The sequence below is a fragment of the Neophocaena asiaeorientalis genome, unplaced genomic scaffold, assembly GCF_003031525.2.
Source record: "Neophocaena asiaeorientalis asiaeorientalis breed wild unplaced genomic scaffold, Neophocaena_asiaeorientalis_V1.1 scaffold124, whole genome shotgun sequence".
NCBI lineage: Eukaryota > Metazoa > Chordata > Mammalia > Artiodactyla > Phocoenidae > Neophocaena > Neophocaena asiaeorientalis.
Window position 1 is genome coordinate 7,150,171 of NW_020174135.1, and position 19,726 is coordinate 7,169,896.

General features: G+C 40.8%; 1 protein-coding gene across 6 annotated transcripts in view; it reads left to right on the top strand.

Annotated features, from left to right (window-relative positions):
• RTTN (rotatin) overlaps positions 1-19,726 on the top strand; it is a 162,864-nt gene that overhangs the window by 106,672 nt on the left and 36,466 nt on the right. For 4 of the 6 annotated variants that reach the window (XM_024754913.1, XM_024754915.1, XM_024754912.1 and 1 more), the window contains exons 40-45: positions 1,796-2,013; positions 9,603-9,708; positions 10,459-10,556; positions 12,279-12,356; positions 15,988-16,114; positions 18,182-18,384. In XM_024754913.1, coding sequence (XP_024610681.1) covers positions 1,796-2,013; positions 9,603-9,708; positions 10,459-10,556; positions 12,279-12,356; positions 15,988-16,114; positions 18,182-18,384 — 830 coding nt within the window. Of the gene's footprint in view, positions 1-1,795; positions 2,014-9,602; positions 9,709-10,458; positions 10,557-12,278; positions 12,357-15,987; positions 16,115-18,181; positions 18,385-19,726 lie in introns of those variants that run through there. The other 2 variants (XR_003004501.1, XM_024754917.1) reach the window with 2 other exon arrangements.

Sequence of the window (19,726 nt, forward strand, 5' to 3'; positions counted from 1 at the left end):
TATTTTCCTCTTGCGTCCATGGTGTGGGGCAGGGGGGAAACTACTTTATCATCTGAATCACCAGTAGTACAGAGCAGCATGCTTTATGGCACTCATATGGGGCACCTAGGCCAGCTGGTCAAATCTGGCCACTGCCTGATCTGGTAAATAAAATCCTACTGGAACACAGCCACACTTATTCATTTTCTTATTGCCCGTGGCTGCTTTCCTGCTACAGCGGTAGAGAGGTGAATATTTGTGACAAAGGCCCATGACCTGCAAAGCATGAAATACCTAGTTACCCTTTGACGCTTTGCAGAAAAAGTTTGCTGACCCGTGATTTAAGCCTGTTTACCTGACACTATTTCCCTAGTGATAAAATAAAGACATATTAAATTCACAGTCTTTCTACAAAATATACACGTGGTTTTATATAATAATGGTGCTAATAAAAAACAACATACTACATATACTGTTAGCTTTGATAGTCGCAGTGTTGATGAAAATATAACTAATAAGAATGATCATTGATATTCCTTACTGAGGGGTTGTTTTTGTCTGTTTTCTGTTTCTCTTATAATTTTCCTTCCCACGTGCCCATATACATTTAAAAATATTAAGTCACTTTGTAACTTAAGTTATCTATAACAGTTTTTTCTCAAATCTGACTAATATTTAGACATCATTTAAATGATTCCCATGAAACCTGCTGACTAAATTTCTTTTCTTATGTTACTTAAGAACATAAGAATTTCTGTAAGCCTGAATCTAGGTAGAAGTTCTTATGGTTATAACTCTTGGACAAGTAGAAACCCAAAATAATATAAAAATAAAACACAACAAAATTATAAACCAGTGCAATCAAATTAATAAAATTAATGTAATATAGCAGACATTCTTTTGATTAAATTTAAATCAGTGCTCACAACAGGAAATTAATAATGACTGCTTTAGTCTAGATTCTTTTGAGTTTGTTTGCCTATTCTTTCCTCTCTGTTATACTTGCAGATCACTTCATAATCACTCTTGTTCTCTCTCTGAACTACTTTGAAACCTTTGTTCCTACATTATGCCGACACTGCAAGCTGGGTCTTGTTTTAAGTACTGTTTAGCATCAACTTGTTTGAAAACAGAAAAACAATCACACTTATTTGTAAAATAGTAATCTAGATAATCCAGAGTATAGTTACATTAACTATTTTTTAAGGTTAGCACTGAAATAAAAACTCAAAAACTCTAGAGTGTTTTTGGGTCCCCCAGTAGACCCCAGAGGGATCAGTACTCATTTATACATAATCCTCTTATTTTAGATCTTAGCAGATATTGTGTATATGTACACTTGTACACACACACTCACATTCATATAAAAAAGAACCTATATAGGGCTTCCCTGGTGGCGCAGTGGTTGAGAGTCCGCCTGCCGATGCAGGGGACACGGGTTCGTGCCCCGGTCCGGGAAGATCCCACATGCCGCGGAGCGGCTGGGCCCGTGAGCCATGGCCGCTGAGCCTGCGCGTCCGGAGCCTGTGCTCCGCAACGGGAGAGGCCACAACAGTGAGAGGCCCGCGTACCGCAAAAAAAAAAAAAAAAGAACCTATATAAAAAGAACAAAATGAAAATTAGATTCCTTCATCAGTAGGTTGTCTTAGTACTGTTTAACTTACCTTTAAACACTATGGTTATTCGTGTGCTAATAAGCTTTACTTCGTTAGAAATTAAAAAACTATAAACTTCATTACTCAAATAAATCTGATTAACTTCTTTAATTTTGAAGAAGTTTTCAGTCATTTACATATGGAATTATTCTCTCTTTCAGATATGTTCTGCAAATGTGTGGGTTTGTCTAGCACCTGCCCCACTCTGTGTACTGCCAGCCTGCAATTCCTTTCTATTCTCCTGACTGAAGAAGCAAAAAGGTATCTCCAGGATAAGGATAAAACAAGTTTATGCCACAGTCCAATGATGGCTTCACTTCTTGATAAAACCCAGGAAAGTCAGAAATCTCTAGAACAACTTAATGAAGTAATTCTTCAGGTATGTGATTTCTTAATTTTTCAAGATTTGGTTTAGTTTTTAAATGAATTGACTTTCAGTCTTGGTCTCGTAAGAATTTTTTTCAATCATTTGAATTAAAAACAATGCTCATTATGACCATTTAAATAATAGAAAAATATATAAAGTTAAATTAACCATCTCCTCTCCAGTCTCATTCCTCTGATGCTGACCGGTTTCTTTAATACACGTGATGTAAAAATTCAAAATGAAACATTAGTAATTTAAATCTGGCTGTTTATCAAAACAGTTTGCCGGATCATGACCAGAATGATCACGTTTCAGGAATACAGCTATAATTCATAATTTATCGCCACTTTCAAGACATGTTTACATCTTTGAAAATATTTTTACCTCAATGGCATTTGGCTTCTACTGTAAATGAGCTATATATTTAAGGTGTATGTCTGTGGAGGTAGGTGGACGTGGTTGGCATATTTCTGAGAAAATGCCCCCTTTCCAAACCCTGCTGCCTACTTTATCTTGTAAACTTATTTTTTGCAATCCTAAAATATGAACCAAGAATTTTGTTTCATCGAAAACTTTCTAAAGCCGCTGAAGTATTGTTATTTTATATATAGATTAACAGTTAAACAAAAAACGGGAAGTGTTTCCTGAGTTGCACAGCTTTTTACAAATAGGAATATTACTAGATTTTTCAGTATTAAGAATCCTTTTTAATAATCACATTTAATAAACCAACTATACTCTAATAAAGTTAAAATTAAATCATCATACGGTTTTATGATTTTTGTCTTCTCACTGAAAGGTGGGTCAGTGGTGGGTGGGCGCATTGAAGGGTTTGCTCCTGCTTCCCGGGCAGCCAGCCGCGTTTCCCAGTCAGCGTGTGTTCTGCCCACTTGCTGCCGTCCCTGGGGCCTAGGGTTCTGGGATCTTTGCTCCTCCCATGCCCAGGAGGGTTGTGGTCGCGCAGGTTCTTCTGGTATGGCCCCTTGTGTGCTTGGCATGACAGCCTGATTGTGTTGGGGTACCGAGGTGGCCGAGGCAGGGGCAGCCCCTGGCCCCGCCTGAGCTGCCCGTGGAGGGGCTCGTGGGCTCCACGGGGACTTCTGTCTCCCTCACCCAGAGGACTCTAGTGGTCTTCACGGCACAGGAAGGAGCCTGGTAGGGACTCCCCGACACTTCGTCTTCTGTCTCAGCAGCTTCCTCAGGAGCTGGAGCTCTAGGGGACAGGTCCCCAAAGTATTCCTCAAAGACACCTATTCTTGGGAAGCCACCACTTCCTGTAGCTCCTCCCTCACTCATTCCACTCGATTTTTATTAGTTTAGAACCCAAACTGGACACTGTTCTGATTGTCTCAGTCACCATCCAACAATAGGCTTTATTCCCCCATGATTAACTGAGTCCGATTTTGCACTTTAAGGAATATGGTTGGCTCTCTGTATCTGCGGGTCCTGCCTCCGTGGAGTCAACCAAATGTGGATTGAAAATGTTTTTAAAAAAATTTTCAGAAAGTTCCAAAACGCAAAACTTGAATTTGCTGTATGCCCAGCAACTATTTCCATAGCGTTTACATTGTAGTAGGTATTAGAAGTAATCTAGAGATGACTTAGCGCAAATGGGAGGATGTGCCTCGGTGATATGCAAATACTTCGCCATTTCATGTGAGGGACTTGCCCCTCCGCAGATTTGGGGATTCACGGGGATCCTGGAACCAATCCTCTGTGGATACCAAAGGACCACTGTGTTATAAGCAGTAAACTAAAACTTACACTTTACCGAAGTTCTTCCCCAGCCCCGATCGGAAATCATTACTAGTTTCCCAACTTTGGCTTTGGCAGAACACTCTTCTCCTGGGCGAGGGGCCTTTGCTCGTGCCAACATGTTTTCCTCTTCAGGGAAACAGAGGGTATCTCAGTGGTTTTCCTGATGATTAGCTAACTTTCCTCCCCATTTCTTCCACATTACAAAAGATATAAGATCTGTGTGGATATGGATATGTTAACCAGTTATTTAAATCGTGTTTCCTAATAAATCATACTTTTCTTGCTCATGTAAACAGTAGAATATGAATATGTGACTTTTGTTAGGAGGGCACAGAAATTTAAGACAAAGGAGAGAAAGGAATTGTACCTATGACAGTTTATGAGAAAAACGTATGCCTGACGTGAGATGGGGCACTTATTAATGAACTTGTTAAGCTGCAGATACTGTGTTTTCTTTACAGTGCCTGCATAAAGATGATATGTGAATTAAAATATTGTTAGAATGCATTAAGCAGCGATACATTATAATACATCACATATGTTTCTTAATATATATCCATGTGAGCCATGAATTGTGCCAGGAATTATATGAAGCAAAGTAAACTATAGTCTTTAAATTATCAGAAAAAATAGTATTCTGAAATTGCCCTTCAAAGGCGTATTTAAATTTTCTGTAAAACTGTACTCAAAAAATATTAGACGTGTGACCGTAGGCATATCACTTAACCTTTTCTGATTCGGTTCTTCAGTGCAAATGGTTGGATTGTATTACATGATTGCTCAGTTTCTGCTGGCTCTAAAATTTTCCGTCTCCTGATAAATTATTATATTGTTGTAACTTCAATTAAAATGTCTTGACAGAGAATCTTTTGTAATGGCTGCTTTACAGCAGTATCCTACAGGTGGTACATGTTGAAAGTTTGCATTTGGTACTCATCTCTTAAATCACGTATGTTTATTTTTCCATAATTTTTGTAATTCTGTTTTGAGGTGCTTTCAGGTTCAGAAACTGTTAGCTGTCTTTTGAACATAAAATATTGAACACATTTGACTTAATGGAGATTTTGCCTTCTCTAGTGAGATACTCAGTATGTTTCATTTGCAAATACATATAGATAACAAGATTAGTAAAAGCTGTCTCTATAATAGGTTTTGTCTAATTGATATGTTGGATTATTTTTACTCTTTTTATTTGATATGATATCTAAGGATAGTAATGCAAGGAAACAGCAAACTCTTATGTCACATTTTAGGAGTTATGTTTTGCACTACTGCTTAGTGAGTGGTAAAATTCAACAGTAAATCTGTTGGAGAGAAGACTTGTTATATATTTGAGATTCTGCTGTGTCAGTGAATGTTCACTGTAATTAAAAAGGCTTTTCTCTACTTTAGTACCTTGTGGAAAGAAAGCAAAAAGCCTAGATCACCTAGTACATAGAAAGAGTTATATCAAAAACTGCGTAACATTTAAACAAATTACATTGAGTCCCCTTATTTTCTTTCTGCCTATGGTTTTTCGCTCTGTATCCTCTTGTTTTGCATGTCTGCATCATCCAGTAGCTAGTCGTCTGTCGCTTCACCTGTCGTATGTGGAATCTTAGCCTCCCCTCCTGCGCCCGGCTCCTCACCCTTACAGGGTGTCCTACTCTGATGCTGCAGCTCCTTGTCAGTCTGCAGTAAGAGCTAAGTGGGAGACCAAATTAAATCCTGTGCTCTGGCCTTCGGTCTATGTTGAAAAGTGTGTGGATTTACTAGAGGTTAGTTCTCTCTTTCTTTCTTTCTTTTTTTTTTTTAAGTTTTGGGTTTTCATACCAGTTTTACCACCTACACATTTTAGAGTGCCAGTTTTGTAAGGTTTTTTACCCAAAGTAGGGAACTTCTGCCACCTTCTCTCATTTCCTTCTTCTCAGAGGTGACTCCTTGTACCTCTTTAGCTTATTATTATTATTAATTTTTTTTTTTTTTGCACGGTACGCGGGCCTCTCACTGTTGTGGCCTCTCCCGTTGCAGAGCACAGGCTCCAGAGGCGCAGGCCCAGCGGCCATGGCTCACGGGCCCAGCCGCTCCGCGGCATGTGGGATCTTCCCGGACCAGGGCACGAACCCATGTCCCCTGCATCGGCAGGCAGACTCTCAACCACTGCGCCACCAGGGGAGCCCTAGCTTATTATTTTATAGTTTCCCTTCTGTGTCTCTAAATAACATGCTTGTATTTCTTTATCTTGATTATTCAGTTTTGGACTCTGTTGATTTTCTGGTGTGGAAAATGAGACTTTTAACTCTCTTTCCATGTCCCACCTACCTGCCCAACCGCAGTGAGTTCCCCTCTCATTCCCCCAGTATTATATAGCTTCACATTGACTAGGATTAGGCAGGGTGTAGTGTTAAACTGTGAAAACGTTATACACAATTGAACCATGTTGCAGTGTTCACCTTTCTTTTCCTGCACAGCTTCCTTTTTCCTTAGAGGTAATTGTATTATTTTTCATTTGATGAGTTTTCTCTTATCACTGGAAAGCCCCTTGTTCTTTGACAGCCACTGAATGTCTTCCTAGTGTATTCAGAAATGTCAACTTATATCAGCTTCATCTTCTGGAAGAAATCACTCCCAATTCCTTCTGACCTGCTTGGTGCCCAGTGTCATCCTGGGGTCTCCATTCACTTCCTTCCTGGGGAATTCCTTCACCTCTCTGCCTTTTCCTGTGACCCTCTGTGCCCCGTGCCTTCTTTTGGTAGAGTCTCTTTTCCAGCAGCTTCCAGAGAAAAGGTGCATAGGAGGCTTTTTTGAAATCTAGCCATGCTTTCATTTAATTTATAGTTTAGCCAAGTGAGAATGCTAGACTGGAAAACATTCACTTCAGAGTTTTAAAAGCATTCGTCTATTTCCTTTAACTTTTCATGTTACTGTAGAGAATTCTGAAGTCATTGTGATTCCTGGTATCTCCTGGAAGTTTTTAGAATTTTTTTTTTGTCCCTAATATTCTGCATTTTCCTGATGAAGTACCTAGGTGCGGATCTCTTTTTTCTGTTGTGCTGGGCTTTCTCGGGGGTTCTTTTCATCTGTAAACTCCTGTTTTTTAATTACTTCATTGACATTCCCTCCACTTTATAGGCTCTGTGTGCTGGGAACTTTTGTTGTTTTCTTCTTCCTACATAATCTCTCTTTTCTTCTTTTTCCTCTCATTATTTTGTTTTCTATCCCCTGCTGTGGGAGCTTTTGTCAGATGTCTGGTAATCTTGGTTGTCTGCTATATTTCAAACTGCGAGACGTAAAGCAGGTGGATGCTCTGAGCCTGTGAGCGGCGCTGGTGAGCTGCAGGCTCTGTGCGGGAGGGATCTGGCTGGGTCATTTTGTGACCCTGTCTCGGTGAGCTTGTCACATTCCCGAGAGCAGAATCTTCCGACCTCCTGCCTGGGGTTGAAAACCCACCTGCCAACTGTTTTGCAGCAAAGTTGGAGAGAGCTGGGCTCTTAGAATTTAATTTGAACAGTTTCACTTAATCCTTCGTTGTTTTCAGTAGAACACCCTCACCTACACAGGTGCCAAATCTCTGCCAGTTTAGAATCCTTCTAACTCATCCTCTCCAGAGACTAAACCTCCAGATTTTTACAAGGATTGGGGAGGAAGAGTGGCTTGGCTGCACAGAGCCTGATGGGAAGAATCTGGTCCCATGTAACTGCTTCTCAGAGATTTTTCAAACAGTCCTCCTTGACTCTCACTTCCCGGGGTACATGGTACTAAGTTTCCTCAGCCGTTGTCAATTCAGTGTATGGACTGGGGTGATACTCAGTTTTTCTCACTCACCGCTTAGAATTCTCAAGCCTGCGAATGGATTGGCCATTCATCCATCGACTTTCTAGTTTCCAAACTTGCACGTGCACGTGTGTGTGTGTTTAATCCCATTTCTCTCATTTTGATGAGATTTCACGAGAGAATAAAAGGCACATCTGTGTGCACAGCTCTTTCCCTCGAAGTCTTACCTCCTTTTTTCCCTCATTGCTACAGGTAGTAGATGAGTAGTGTTTTTCAGTGAGCTCAGTTTTGTTTTTCTCAAATCACTAATATGTACAAGTTCAATAAGGATGTGTTTGTGAGAGCAGTTTTCCTATTAATGGTGAAGTTTGTTTGTAGACAAATTGGGATTCTCATAGTTAACTATAATGATCATACTCCATAGATATTCATCACCCTATAACACTTCACTGCCTCTTCACCCCTGTTTCATGCTGACGCTCAGCATGGTCTTTATCAAGCATCCCTGGCCTGGCCATTTAATATCGAACATTGGCCAGACAGGACCTGCCTGCTTCGAGGCAGCGACCTCAGTGAGATATTTAAGATGGAATCACTGCCCCTGGTGGGAGGGCTGGGGGGCCCCCCAACTCTGCAGGCTCCTCCAGTGTTATGCTGCCAAGTGTAGGCCGGGCTGGAATTGTAAATGGAGTTGTACCTGTATAATTATGCTGTGCTGTATTTTATGTAAAGTTATGTCATTTAAGCTTAATTTTAATAATACTGTAAGGCTGGATCATTTTTAAATTAGTGGTAGAAGGAAAAGTTATGAATTTGAATGATATCTAATATTTATAAACCAAATGAAGAACTTCTAGATTCTTCAACTTGAGCTTATGAACCCCTTGAACTTGTAATAAAAATGTACTCATATATCCACATGAGAATCTTACCATGAAAAATTCAGCTGAATCTAGTCAACCCTTTAGAGCTAAAACACCCAGTAAATGGGAAATAACAGAGGAGAGAAGACAAATTAAAACATTACAAGGAAGCAAACAGACTGTTCCATAATGCGAGCCATTCTGTAGGATGACTGATCTGGTTTATTCAGCTTCTCAACAACAACAGTGAAAAACCCTGGTGGGTGGGGTGGGGTGGGGGGAAGAGGCAGGTGATCGTAGGAGATATAATGTACAGATACGATGTGAACGCTCCATTGGGTCCCGATTCCAATAAGCCAACTGCGAGAAGACGTTTTTGAGACAAAAGAGAAAATCTGAATTTTCACTGCATATTAGCTGATTCCAAGAAATGATTGATAAGTAGTTTAGGCATGATAATGGGTTTATGGTTATGTATACTGGAGTGTGCCATTTTATGATATCTACTGTTTACTTTAAAATACTTCAGCCAAAAGTGTTTTAAAAGAGTATGAGTGTTTGTTATCCTGTTTTTTCTACTCTTACACATACTTGAATTTTTTATAATGAAAGATTTTTAACTCATAAATTCAAATGTATAAAGGAAATATACCAAAATATCAGCATTTTCAAAAGTACAAGTGATTTTTTTCATTTATGTCAGAGTAAAAAAATTAAGTAATTTTTTTTTGAAAAACATGCCACACGATAGGTTAATGTTGCTATAAAATGAAAGATGGAAAGAACCAAATCTCCTGAGATACAGGGGTGCATTGAGTAGAAATTGAGGGAGGGGAATGTGTCTCAAGGAGAAGACAGGAGGAATTTGATAACAGTTCTCCAATTCCAGTTTTCCAAGGGCCCTTTTAAATAAATTACACGTGTTCATATATTCCCTGGTGAATTTAAGTGTATAAACTTGCTATGTGTTAGTACTAAACGTAGCTTTTTTCTTTAGATGATGAGTCTTTGAGAATGATTTTTGGTCGTTTCCATATTATAAATTTCTTATTCAGTCTTATCCACACAGAGCATTCTCAAATCTTAATAATTTATCAGATTCCAGTGAATTTCATGGAATAGTTGAAAACTAACCATAGCTTTTAAATGGAATGCATCTTTTATTCACAACCATTTTGCTCCAGCTTAAGTTTTTCTCGAAGGCCGTTTGATATATGTTCTTCACAGTGTTATGAAGTAAAATCCTCCAGAGATGTCCTGAAAAGAGTCGCTGTGAATGCACTGATGTCGCTTCTGGCCGTCAGTAGAAGAGCACAGAAACACGCTCTGAAGGGTGAGCCACCTGGCACATCAGCTCCTTTTATGGCATGCTTTCAATTCGTATATTTTACTGCCTGTTCATTTTAATTTTCTTTGGACTCAAAGTGTAAAGGACTTTAGTGTCACTAAAAAATTATAGGTTTTATTTTCCCTGTACAGAAACATAGTAAACATGCATTACTTTTAAAATAAAAAGATTACACACGTAGATTATTTTTTGTGTAATGATTCTGACTCCAGAGAATCTATATCTAAATATTAGAGAAGCTTTTCAAAGTAGCACATCACTCAATTTCATAATACTAACTACAAGCACGTATTGCACACGTGAAGAAATCACGTACTTTTGATAGTAATAACAACTGCATTAGATGATCCTATATTTTCATAGAAATTTCCCCTCTTGTGTGTCATAATTTCTCATCTGGAATCAGGGAACACAGGTCTTAGAGATGAAAGAGAACATCAAGCAGCAACATCGAGCCCACTAATTTGAGTTGTGACTTTGCTACTGAAACAAACTCTGCACGCCTCCAATGTAAATGAGACGTGGGTGGTATCATACTAAATTGAAAACAAGTGGGCTTTAGCATTTTAGTTCTCTTACGTTTTTATCCTCTGATTCATTAACGTCTCACTGAAAGTGCAGAAATGAAGTTGGTTGGAAATAGAAAATGTTATTTTTTTGAGAGTTTGTTATGTGTAGTTTTAACTTTTTTGGAAATGGAATATCCTTTTGATTGTTTTGGATTTTCCCTCTCAGCCCATCTAATAGACAGTTGCGTGGAGCAGATGAAGCACGTTCATGCACAGCTGAACCTGGAATCTCTGAGGCCTGGGAGGGCAGCACTGAAGAAAAAGGTGACTGAATTCTCAAATTCTGGGAGGCAGGAATGGCCATACGTAGAGACCGTCCCTCCAGTATCCTTGTGCTTATAAATGACACCAATGTTTGGTTGAGATGAGTGTCTGTTTTAGAAGAAAGGTACAGCCAAATAAATTAGTGGGATTTCTACATTAGCAGGTTTGCGTTCGGGGTGTGTGTGTGTGTGTGTGTGTGTGTGTGTGTGTGTGTGTCTTAGTTCTCACTTGAAAATCTTTTAATGAGATTCATGTATTTATATGTTGTTGTTATAAGCATTTTGGAGTGTGCATGATACATTTTTATACTACAAAAAGAAAATCTCTCATAGGTTCACTAGGAATGAGATAACTTCCTAAGTGTTTTCTATGTGGTGGGCACTATTCTAAACATTTCATATTTATTATCCCCTGCACACTCATGACACCACAGTCACATAACTGATAATGGATAAAGCCACTGTTTGCCCCGTATCTGGGTGGTAGCAGAGCTAGTATTCCTAATCGTGTTTATTTCCTTCCGTGACTTCTGAATGTCTCTTTTAAGCGTTGAGTCTGCTGGACTCATGTTCAAGCTGCGTTTTCACTGTAAACTTGAAGTAACACAGGTTTTTAAAAAAATTATATTTTATATTGAGATAACATTGGTTTATAACATTATATTGCTATTTCTGTATGCGCTACACCATACTCATCACCAAGTTTAGTTTCCATCTGCCACTGTAGAGCTGACTCCCTTTACCCTTTTTTGCTCCTCCTCACCCCTTCGCTTTTTGGTAACCACTGCTCTGGTCTCCGTATCTCCGTGTCCGTTTTTATTCGGTTTGGTTTGTTCATTTACTTGGGGTTTGTTTGTTTGGGTGTAATCGTGCAGCATTTGTCTTTCTCTGTCTGACTTCTTTAACTTAGCATAGTGCCCTCAAGGTCCGTCTGTGTCGCTGCAAATGGCAGGATTGTGTGTGTGTATGTGTGTGTGTGTCTGAGTGATATTCCATTGGATATATACACGTTTTTAATCCGTTCATCTGTCAGTGGTCACTTAGGTTGCTTCTATATCTGGACTATTGGAAATAACACAGTTTTTATATAATAGCAATGGTTAATACTAATAACTGTGGTTAAAAAGATCTGCCACACAGGCTTATCGAGAAAATGAATATGTGTATATGTTTATAAGTATATCTATTATATTTATATATATATATATAATATATACACAGATCTAAGACCATTATTACAGCAGTGTGTGTAATAACTAGTTTCTGCTTGCCTTTGATAAGAAACCAAGAAAAAGCCATATTTGATAATTTCATGGGTCCAGGGGCTTATATGTTTGTCAGTTTCTTTTCTTGCCTCTTTTCCTTTTTCCTCTCATGCAGAGGCCCTTTACTTCATGATTGAGAGTGTCAGCCAACACCTGATATGACTGAAAACCAGTCAGTACCTGCTTCACTTTATCGAGATGAAACGTGGAGCTTATTATATATCTCAGTTCCTCTGTGCTTGATAGAACAGAAATAGCTTTTTCTTGGTGAATGTGCTTCTCGAGATATGGTCATCTTTCAGAGATCATTAGCTTGTCAGTTCCCTCAAAGCTATGGTGGCCAGGCTCAGTGAGAGCATAGCTGCATTGTAATGTGACCCAGGGGAGAAGGAATTACTGTATGTAAAAAGTGGAATACGCTGTTGTTCACATTTTTCAACTGCTTTTTGTTTAAACAGGAGGATGGTTTTATTAAAGAGTTAAGCATTGCCATGCAGCTCCTAAGAAATTGTCTTTATCAAAATGAAGAATGTAAAGTAAGTAGAGCTTCTTTTCAAAATTTTGATAGTGCTGTTATTAAACAGTTTAAATTTTATATGAGATAATTTGGGAAAATGGAAAACTCTTCGAATTTTTTTTTTTGATGCATGGTTGATTGGTTTGTAAGCTCAGTGTTCATTCTCAGAAATGGATGCACCTAATCTTATCATAATTTCTCAACCCTGATGACATTTCTTATGTTGGCGTTTTAACTTTATCACTGAAACTTTAACTTAAGGCAGCTAAAGCAAACTTGAGCCTCTTTTTTTTCTACTGGTAGCCATTTCGGTTGTTTTATTTTTTTTTTGACTAAGATGGAATGAATGGCTGTGTATGTCTTTTTTTTTTTTTTTTTGGCTGCGTTGGGTCTTTGTTGCTGCACGCAGGCTTTTCTCTAGTTGTGGCGAGCGGAGGCTACTCTTCGTTGCAGTGTGTGGGCTTCTCATTGTGGTGGCTTCTCTTTGTTGCGGAGCACGGGCTCTAGGTATGCGGGCTTCAGTAGTTGTGGCACGCGGGCTCAGTAGTTGTGGCTCGCAGGCTCTAGAGCGTGGGCTCAGTAGTTGTGGCGCACGGGCTTAGTTGCTCCACAGCATGTGGTAATCTTCCCAGACCAGGGCTCGAACCCATGTCCCCTGCATTGGCAGGCGGATTCTTAACCACTGTGCCACCAGGGAAGTCCCACGGCTATGTATGTATCTTAAGGCAGAATTTTTTCAAAGGTGGTTGTTAGACAACTGTCCAAGGGGATAAGTAGAGGTGTCTGCATCCATAGGAAAGAAGATGAGGGTGTCTCCCACTTCAGAGGAGAAATCGCTTACTGCTGTTGCCGAGTGTGGGCCTGTTGACGTCCAGGAGGTTCTTCACTCCCAGCTCTGCGGCAGCCCCTCTGTTGTTTTGCTCTGTCTGTGAGCATTGATGCTGTCATTTAACACAGCCATTGGTGCTGTTATACAGGATATAGTGTCTGGAACAATTTGATTTGCTTGGTCATAGTGATACGACACTTTTGAAGTACTAACTTCCACACAGAATTACTATGGAAAATGAGTAAGATGAAGATAAATTACAGAAGTTTTGTTTTTTAAAAAAATTTCTTACCTTTTTTGTTTTTAGTTGTGATAAAACTGGAAAATATATACTATATCTAGGAAATGCACATCTTGAACACATATCCCTTAAACTGTGTAAAATAATTTGTTCAAGACACATGACTAACAATTTACATTTCAAAGCAATTTTGATGGGAATTAGGCATTGATAGATTTCATTAAGATTCCCAATGGTACAAACTTTTTACTCCAAATAGAGGTGTCATTTACTAAGTTTGTTAGGGTCCTTGTGACTGGGTGCAGTTAGTATGCATCTGTGACACCTCGCTCAGGCAACACGCCAGCACACCTTCCCAGTAGGATCTGCCTGTGGATTTCCGAGATGCTCGCCTGAGTACTGGCTGTAAGTGTACTGTTCACGTTTGTAACACATCAGCCCACTATGAAAGTGTAATCTCTCCATAAGTCACGTGTTTCTGCATTTCCAAGTTGTTTAATAAGGAATAAATCCAAAGAAGAATATTTAGATTACTCTTGAGAATAGACATAGTTCTAGGGGGCAAAGATTCTTAATTTCTTTCCCTGTTCCAGCTTACCTGAGGTGTGTGACACACTCCCATCGCTAACTGTTGGTCACTCTTGTGGTGATTCACCAGGTCACCCACGCCCACCCCACCCCGCTGTCTATATGTATGACACGGAGGAGTTTCCATACCGGAAAGGTCACCGGGGCTGTGAGGTAGATGGAACGAAGAGCGGGCAAGGTTAGAGGGGGTGAATGTGCTGGTGCAGCAAGAGGTGATGAGACCGTAGCCGGGCAGGGAGGGCGGGGAAGGAGGGAGGGGAGCAAATGCGAGAGACTGAGGAGAAAGAAGAGACATGTAGAACGACGTCCAGGCTCAAGTCTACCGCAGGCGAGCCTAGCAGAGCGGCCTGTAGCTGTGAGGGATCCTCACATTGGGTTCGTACATCGCAGTGTAAAGTGTCTTCAGGCTCTCGGGGTGGGAAATGGCTGGTAGTCGGCGGATTACACGGCTCTGGGACTCTGAGGGGTGGTGCTAGCAGTGCATAGAGGTGTTTGTAGCCGTGACTATTGTTGACATTTCCCAAGAGGGCATGTAGTGAAAGCCTAGGTCATGTCCTCAGAAAATATAACTATTGGAGAGGAGACAGAAAACAGCTGAGAAGGGAATGCTGGAGAGAGTTTGGAGGTGATCTAGGATAGAGGGACTGCATGGAGACAGAGAACAAAGAGCCCTTAATAGTTGCCACAGTGCCTGCGGGTTTGACAGCCATAAAGGTAGGAGCGATTTTACCAGCCTCATCAGTTCAGAAAAGAAATTGAAGTAAAGCTGAAGATTAAATAATAGCTGGGAAATGACAGCATTAGGAGTACTCTTCCTAGAAGCTTGGTTCTGAAAAGCAGCAGTTATAATTTAGGAATATAGCATCAAAGGAAGCTAGTCTGTATGTTTACTCCTAACATGTAAAGTGCTTAAATATAAACAGAAATGAGCAAATCAGGGCCTAGTTATTAAAGAGACAGGAAGGGAAGAACTAATAGATGGGTAAAGATCCCTGAGGAGGCACGCGGGGCTGTGTTCCAGAACACAGATGGGTGGATCAGTCTCTGCCCAAAGAGCACCTGTTCCTCACTGCCAGGCAGGAAGGGCAAGTGCAGGGATACACAGATCAACCGTGTGGACGGAACGGCGGAGTAGAGCAGGAGCCCGTACCTCATCGTGTCTGTCTTCTGTGTGAAACAGTAAGCAGGGTCGTCTGCGGCCGTCGTAGGGCTGTGCTCCAGGCCTATGGAGAGTGGGGAGTAACATTGGGAATAACCCGCCCACTCTCTTTACGGAGTATTGATACTCCATAAAATTGTGTAGGGCATTATATGAAGGCCCACATGTGTGCACATGGGTCTACAAATTGCCTAGTAACTCTGTTCATTAAAAAAATTGTTGCATTTACTGCCGATAGTTATATTTTATCCATAATGTTTTCCCAGCGGTAGCTGATCTTTGTAATAAAAACTGAGTTACTTAAGAATTATTGATTTAGCATAATATTTTGACTGAAGTTTATCATATTCAACTTATTTAAAAACAGTAATCTACTTCTGATCTATCTGTCTAGCTACACATATTAGATATATATACATATACATGCACACGGGGGTGGGGAGGGGAGAACTCAGAATTGATCAGAATGTTTCCTTAACCAGAAAATCCCTTTTCTTAACCATATCATAGCATTTATAAGAGTTTATTTAATGTTGCAAGATATCACTGTCTTGCTTAATTTACATGTTCAGAAGCTGTTTTTCTACATTTCTGACCTAAGCTGCGTATCCTGGTCACCCCAGTGTTGCAGGGACTTCTGAGACTGGTCAGGCTTGTGGTCAGGGCAGTCTGGGTTGCAAGGTGCTGAATCTGTCCATAGGATTCCTTTCTCTAATCAGAACAAAAATCAATTCAGTTTTTGTATCCTGTTGGTGACAAGTTTTTTGGCTTTGATTTTAATTTATATCTTCATTATTCAGACTAATGCTGCCCTTGTTTCCTTCCTGCTGCAGGAGGCAGCCCTGGAAGCTCATCTTGTCCCTGTCTTGCACTCTCTCTGGCCTTGGCTTTTGATGGATGATTCACTGATGCAAACTGCCCTGCAGCTGCTTTGTGTCTATACTGCAAATTTTCCAAATGGTAAATGGAACCCAACACTGCCTTTCAAAAATATACTACAATACTAATCTTAGGTAATGTTGTTAAAGTGGAGAAATGAATATACATTTTGAAGTGTTTCTTCCACTTATTTGAGGGTATGTTGGTTAGAGGTATGCTTTCTCACAGGTATTATAAGAACAAGCGGTTACGTTAGTATGTGTTTGATGAGACAGAAGAGTCACTAGACAGCTCAGGGATAGAGAGGGAGAAGCTGTCGCGATTATATGGCAGCGGAACGTTGAATTTAAGAGGAAAATTGAGAGTGAAAATTATGATGGAAGACCTTAAAAACAGGTTAAGGTTAAAACTTTAAGAGATTCTAGAACAGGAGGCTGGTGTGGTGAAAGGTAGCTCTGGGTTCGGTTGGCTTGGCGACAGTTGGTATCATTGGGGTGCCTCTTTCATTCCTGCATACGACAGACTTTTTATTGAGAGCCTCCCAGGGCCCTGCATTGTTAGAGGCCAACAACTAAGAGAGAGCAGAGCAAGCGGGGAGGTGACTTGGGAAGAGAGGAGAATGTGTGAGGTAGCTGTTTGAGGGGAAGGAAGTGGGGGGCATTGCGGGCAGTGTGAATTTCCCATGTAAACTTAGGGTCACAGATTTAAGGTTCAGTCAGCAAGTTTAAGGTTCTCGTGCTTCTTCTAGCGACAGTCAGCAGCGTAACAATTGGATTCTCCCGGTATCAAAAGACAGACAGAGAAAGGACCGGAACTGAGAACACTTCACAGCCATCTTGACACTGCTGTGTGCTGGGGGTGGCTTTTTCCTCCACCCTGGAGCCGCCTGTCCTGTCGCCCATCCTGTCGCCCACTCCGCGTGCCTCTGGCCGTGTGAGCTGGCGGGAACAGAGCCTCAGGCTCTGTGGTGTATGGAGAGCACTGCAGGGCAGCGTCGTCCTTGTTTACAGGCCACTGCTGTTGACTTTCCCGTCCCCACTTCTGCTCTCACTGCCCCCCATCCCAGCTCACGGCCTCTCGCAGTGTGACCGGCGGGGCACAGCGGTCTCTGAAGTGTGGTCTCTGCACACCATCCTTCTTTACCCAACCCTTCACTCCTTAATTTAGGGTTTAGGAAAGTGTGCTTAGGGGAAGAAAAGAATCCGTTGCAAAATACTGAGCAAAAGAAACATATATTGGGTTGGCTAAAAAGTTTGGGGTTGTTCCATAAGATGCTACAGAAAAACCCAAACGAACTTTTGACCAACCCAATACTTTACGATAAATCTTTGAAACTGTAATCTATGTTACTTACATACTGAAAGTTGATGCAAATATTAGAATGTGGTTCTAATTGAGGAAGAACCTTTTTATTTTCCTGTCTTGTTTGTTTCCAAGCAAACCTGAATCATTTAGTGATAGTTTTGTGTAACATGAACGGAAACCTTGGTATTTGGATACTGCTATGTAGTGTGAATACAGGAAAGATCACTCTATTTATTTGTGTTTACTTTTATGAGTTTATTTTGCAGAATGTATTTGATTCAGATCTAGTTGTACTTAAGCTGGCCTCCTTGCATGGACTTTCACAAGCTAATCACACCTTAGGCTTACGTTACAATACAGTAAAATGCATTTCTAATTCTTTTATGATTATTTTTCTCCTTTGATAAATCCCATATGGTTGTTTAAATTACTGAGTAAACACTGGACTCTGGAAAACCAGTTGATGCTACTGCTGGTGCTCGCTGCTTGTGAGCTGTGTGACCTTGAGCAAGTCACTGACACCTCTGAGCCCCGAGATGCCATTTAGCGTACATGGCTGGTGGCGTTTGTCCTGTCCTCCCACCCCAGGGTTATCGTGGTCCTCATTTTTTTCTTCTGGAAAATGGAGGCATTAGACCACAGTGTTTTTAAATGCTTCATTGAAGTCATTAGGCCCTCAGTCCATTAGATCAGATGCAGACATATCAGCACCAGCCTTCAGTGCCATTGCAGTTCACAGGCTAATGGCCGAGTCCTTTGATAGACAGACATGCTTTACCACTCAGGTTGTTGAACTAAAGCGTGGAGCTGAGACGACGTTGTGATGGACTGTTGTTTTTCAAGGTTGCAGTTCTCTCTGTTGGTCAAGTTACGGACAGTATCCTGTTCAAACTGCACATCGAGGGGCCCCTGGCAGCTCCCTGATGCTGTATATCCTGAAGATGGCTTCCCAGGTTCCTCTCGAGAATACTGCAGTCCAGCAGATGGTTTTCACGTTTCTTTCAAACCTGGCCTTGTCTCATGACTGTAGAGGGGTAATTCAAAAAGTGAGTACTGAAACTCTCCTTCCTGTCATTAAAAAAGAGACTCAGTAAAATAATCCTTTCAACCGAGGACATGTGGGAAAAGTCTAGAACTCAGTTTCTAGGATTAATTATTCTGATTTTAAGGCATTTTATTTTAAAGGATTGTAAAAGGATCAGGAGGTTCACTTTGTTTAAAGCCTGTTGATAGATGATACATGAAAAGTGACAGAAGCTAGAATATGATCACACCATTCCCTTTTAGTTTGTCTTCTTAGCTTTTGGACTGTATTTTCTCTCTCTCAGAGATGATGGTTTTAGGGCTTCCCTGGTGGCGCAGTGGTTGAGAGTCTGCCTGCCGATGCGGGGGACACGGGTTCGTGCCCCGGTCTGGGAAGATCCCACATGCCACAGAGCGGCTGGGTCCGTGAGCCATGGCCACTGGGCCTGCGCGTCTGGAGCCTGTGCTCCGCAACAGGAGAGGCCACGACAGTGAGAGGCCTGCGCACCGCAAAAAAAAAGAAAAAAAAAGATGACGGTTTTAGAAAGACAGCTGTGTTACATTTATTTGAGATCATAAAAGCGATATATTGGTCTTTAAACAAACAAACAAACAAAAAACAGACCAAATTGAGCATAACAATTCTAGTTCAACTTACATTGTCAAATGGTTTCTGAAATGACGGCCCCTCCTCAAGTTAGACCTAAGTTCTTCATGGCACACAGGTGACTTTTCAGTCCCTGAAACTCTTGTGCCAGAACGTGACTTCCTGCCGCTGGTTTCAGCTTGGGCTCTTTAAGAGGGACAGTTGGCTTAAGCAAACCCAGTACACGTGTTCCCTTAGGCTGTATTTAGGTGCGTGTAAACAGGATCCCTAATTTGGAAGATTCCTTAAAATTTGAATATGATCAGATTATCTGTTACTTACTAGTACATAGTAATTTGAATGCTTCCCTTTCATTTACATGAAGGCCAAGGTAAATTGCAAAAGTTGACCACATTCATAAGAATTGAGTCTCCTTTTCCTCTATTGTATCATCTCCCCAGCCACCACCCGCTCCAAAAACAAACACACTTTGAGTGCAATCTCTAAATAAATAGCAGTCTTACTAAACAAAGATCTTCTCAGTGGTATGTTGGAGCTAACTCACGCTGGTTCATGAGTGTTTTTGTTAATTTTCAGGAATTTTGCAAGCCAGCTGACATCTTGGTGGTATCCTGAAATCAGCCATGGTGGGAATATTCATGCCATGCACATCAGAAACCTACTACTCTCACCTCAGCACATGGCTGGCTATTTGCTGTGTGTGTGTGTGTGTGTGTGTGTGTGTGTGTGTGTGTGTGTGTGTGTGTGTGTGAAGAGCC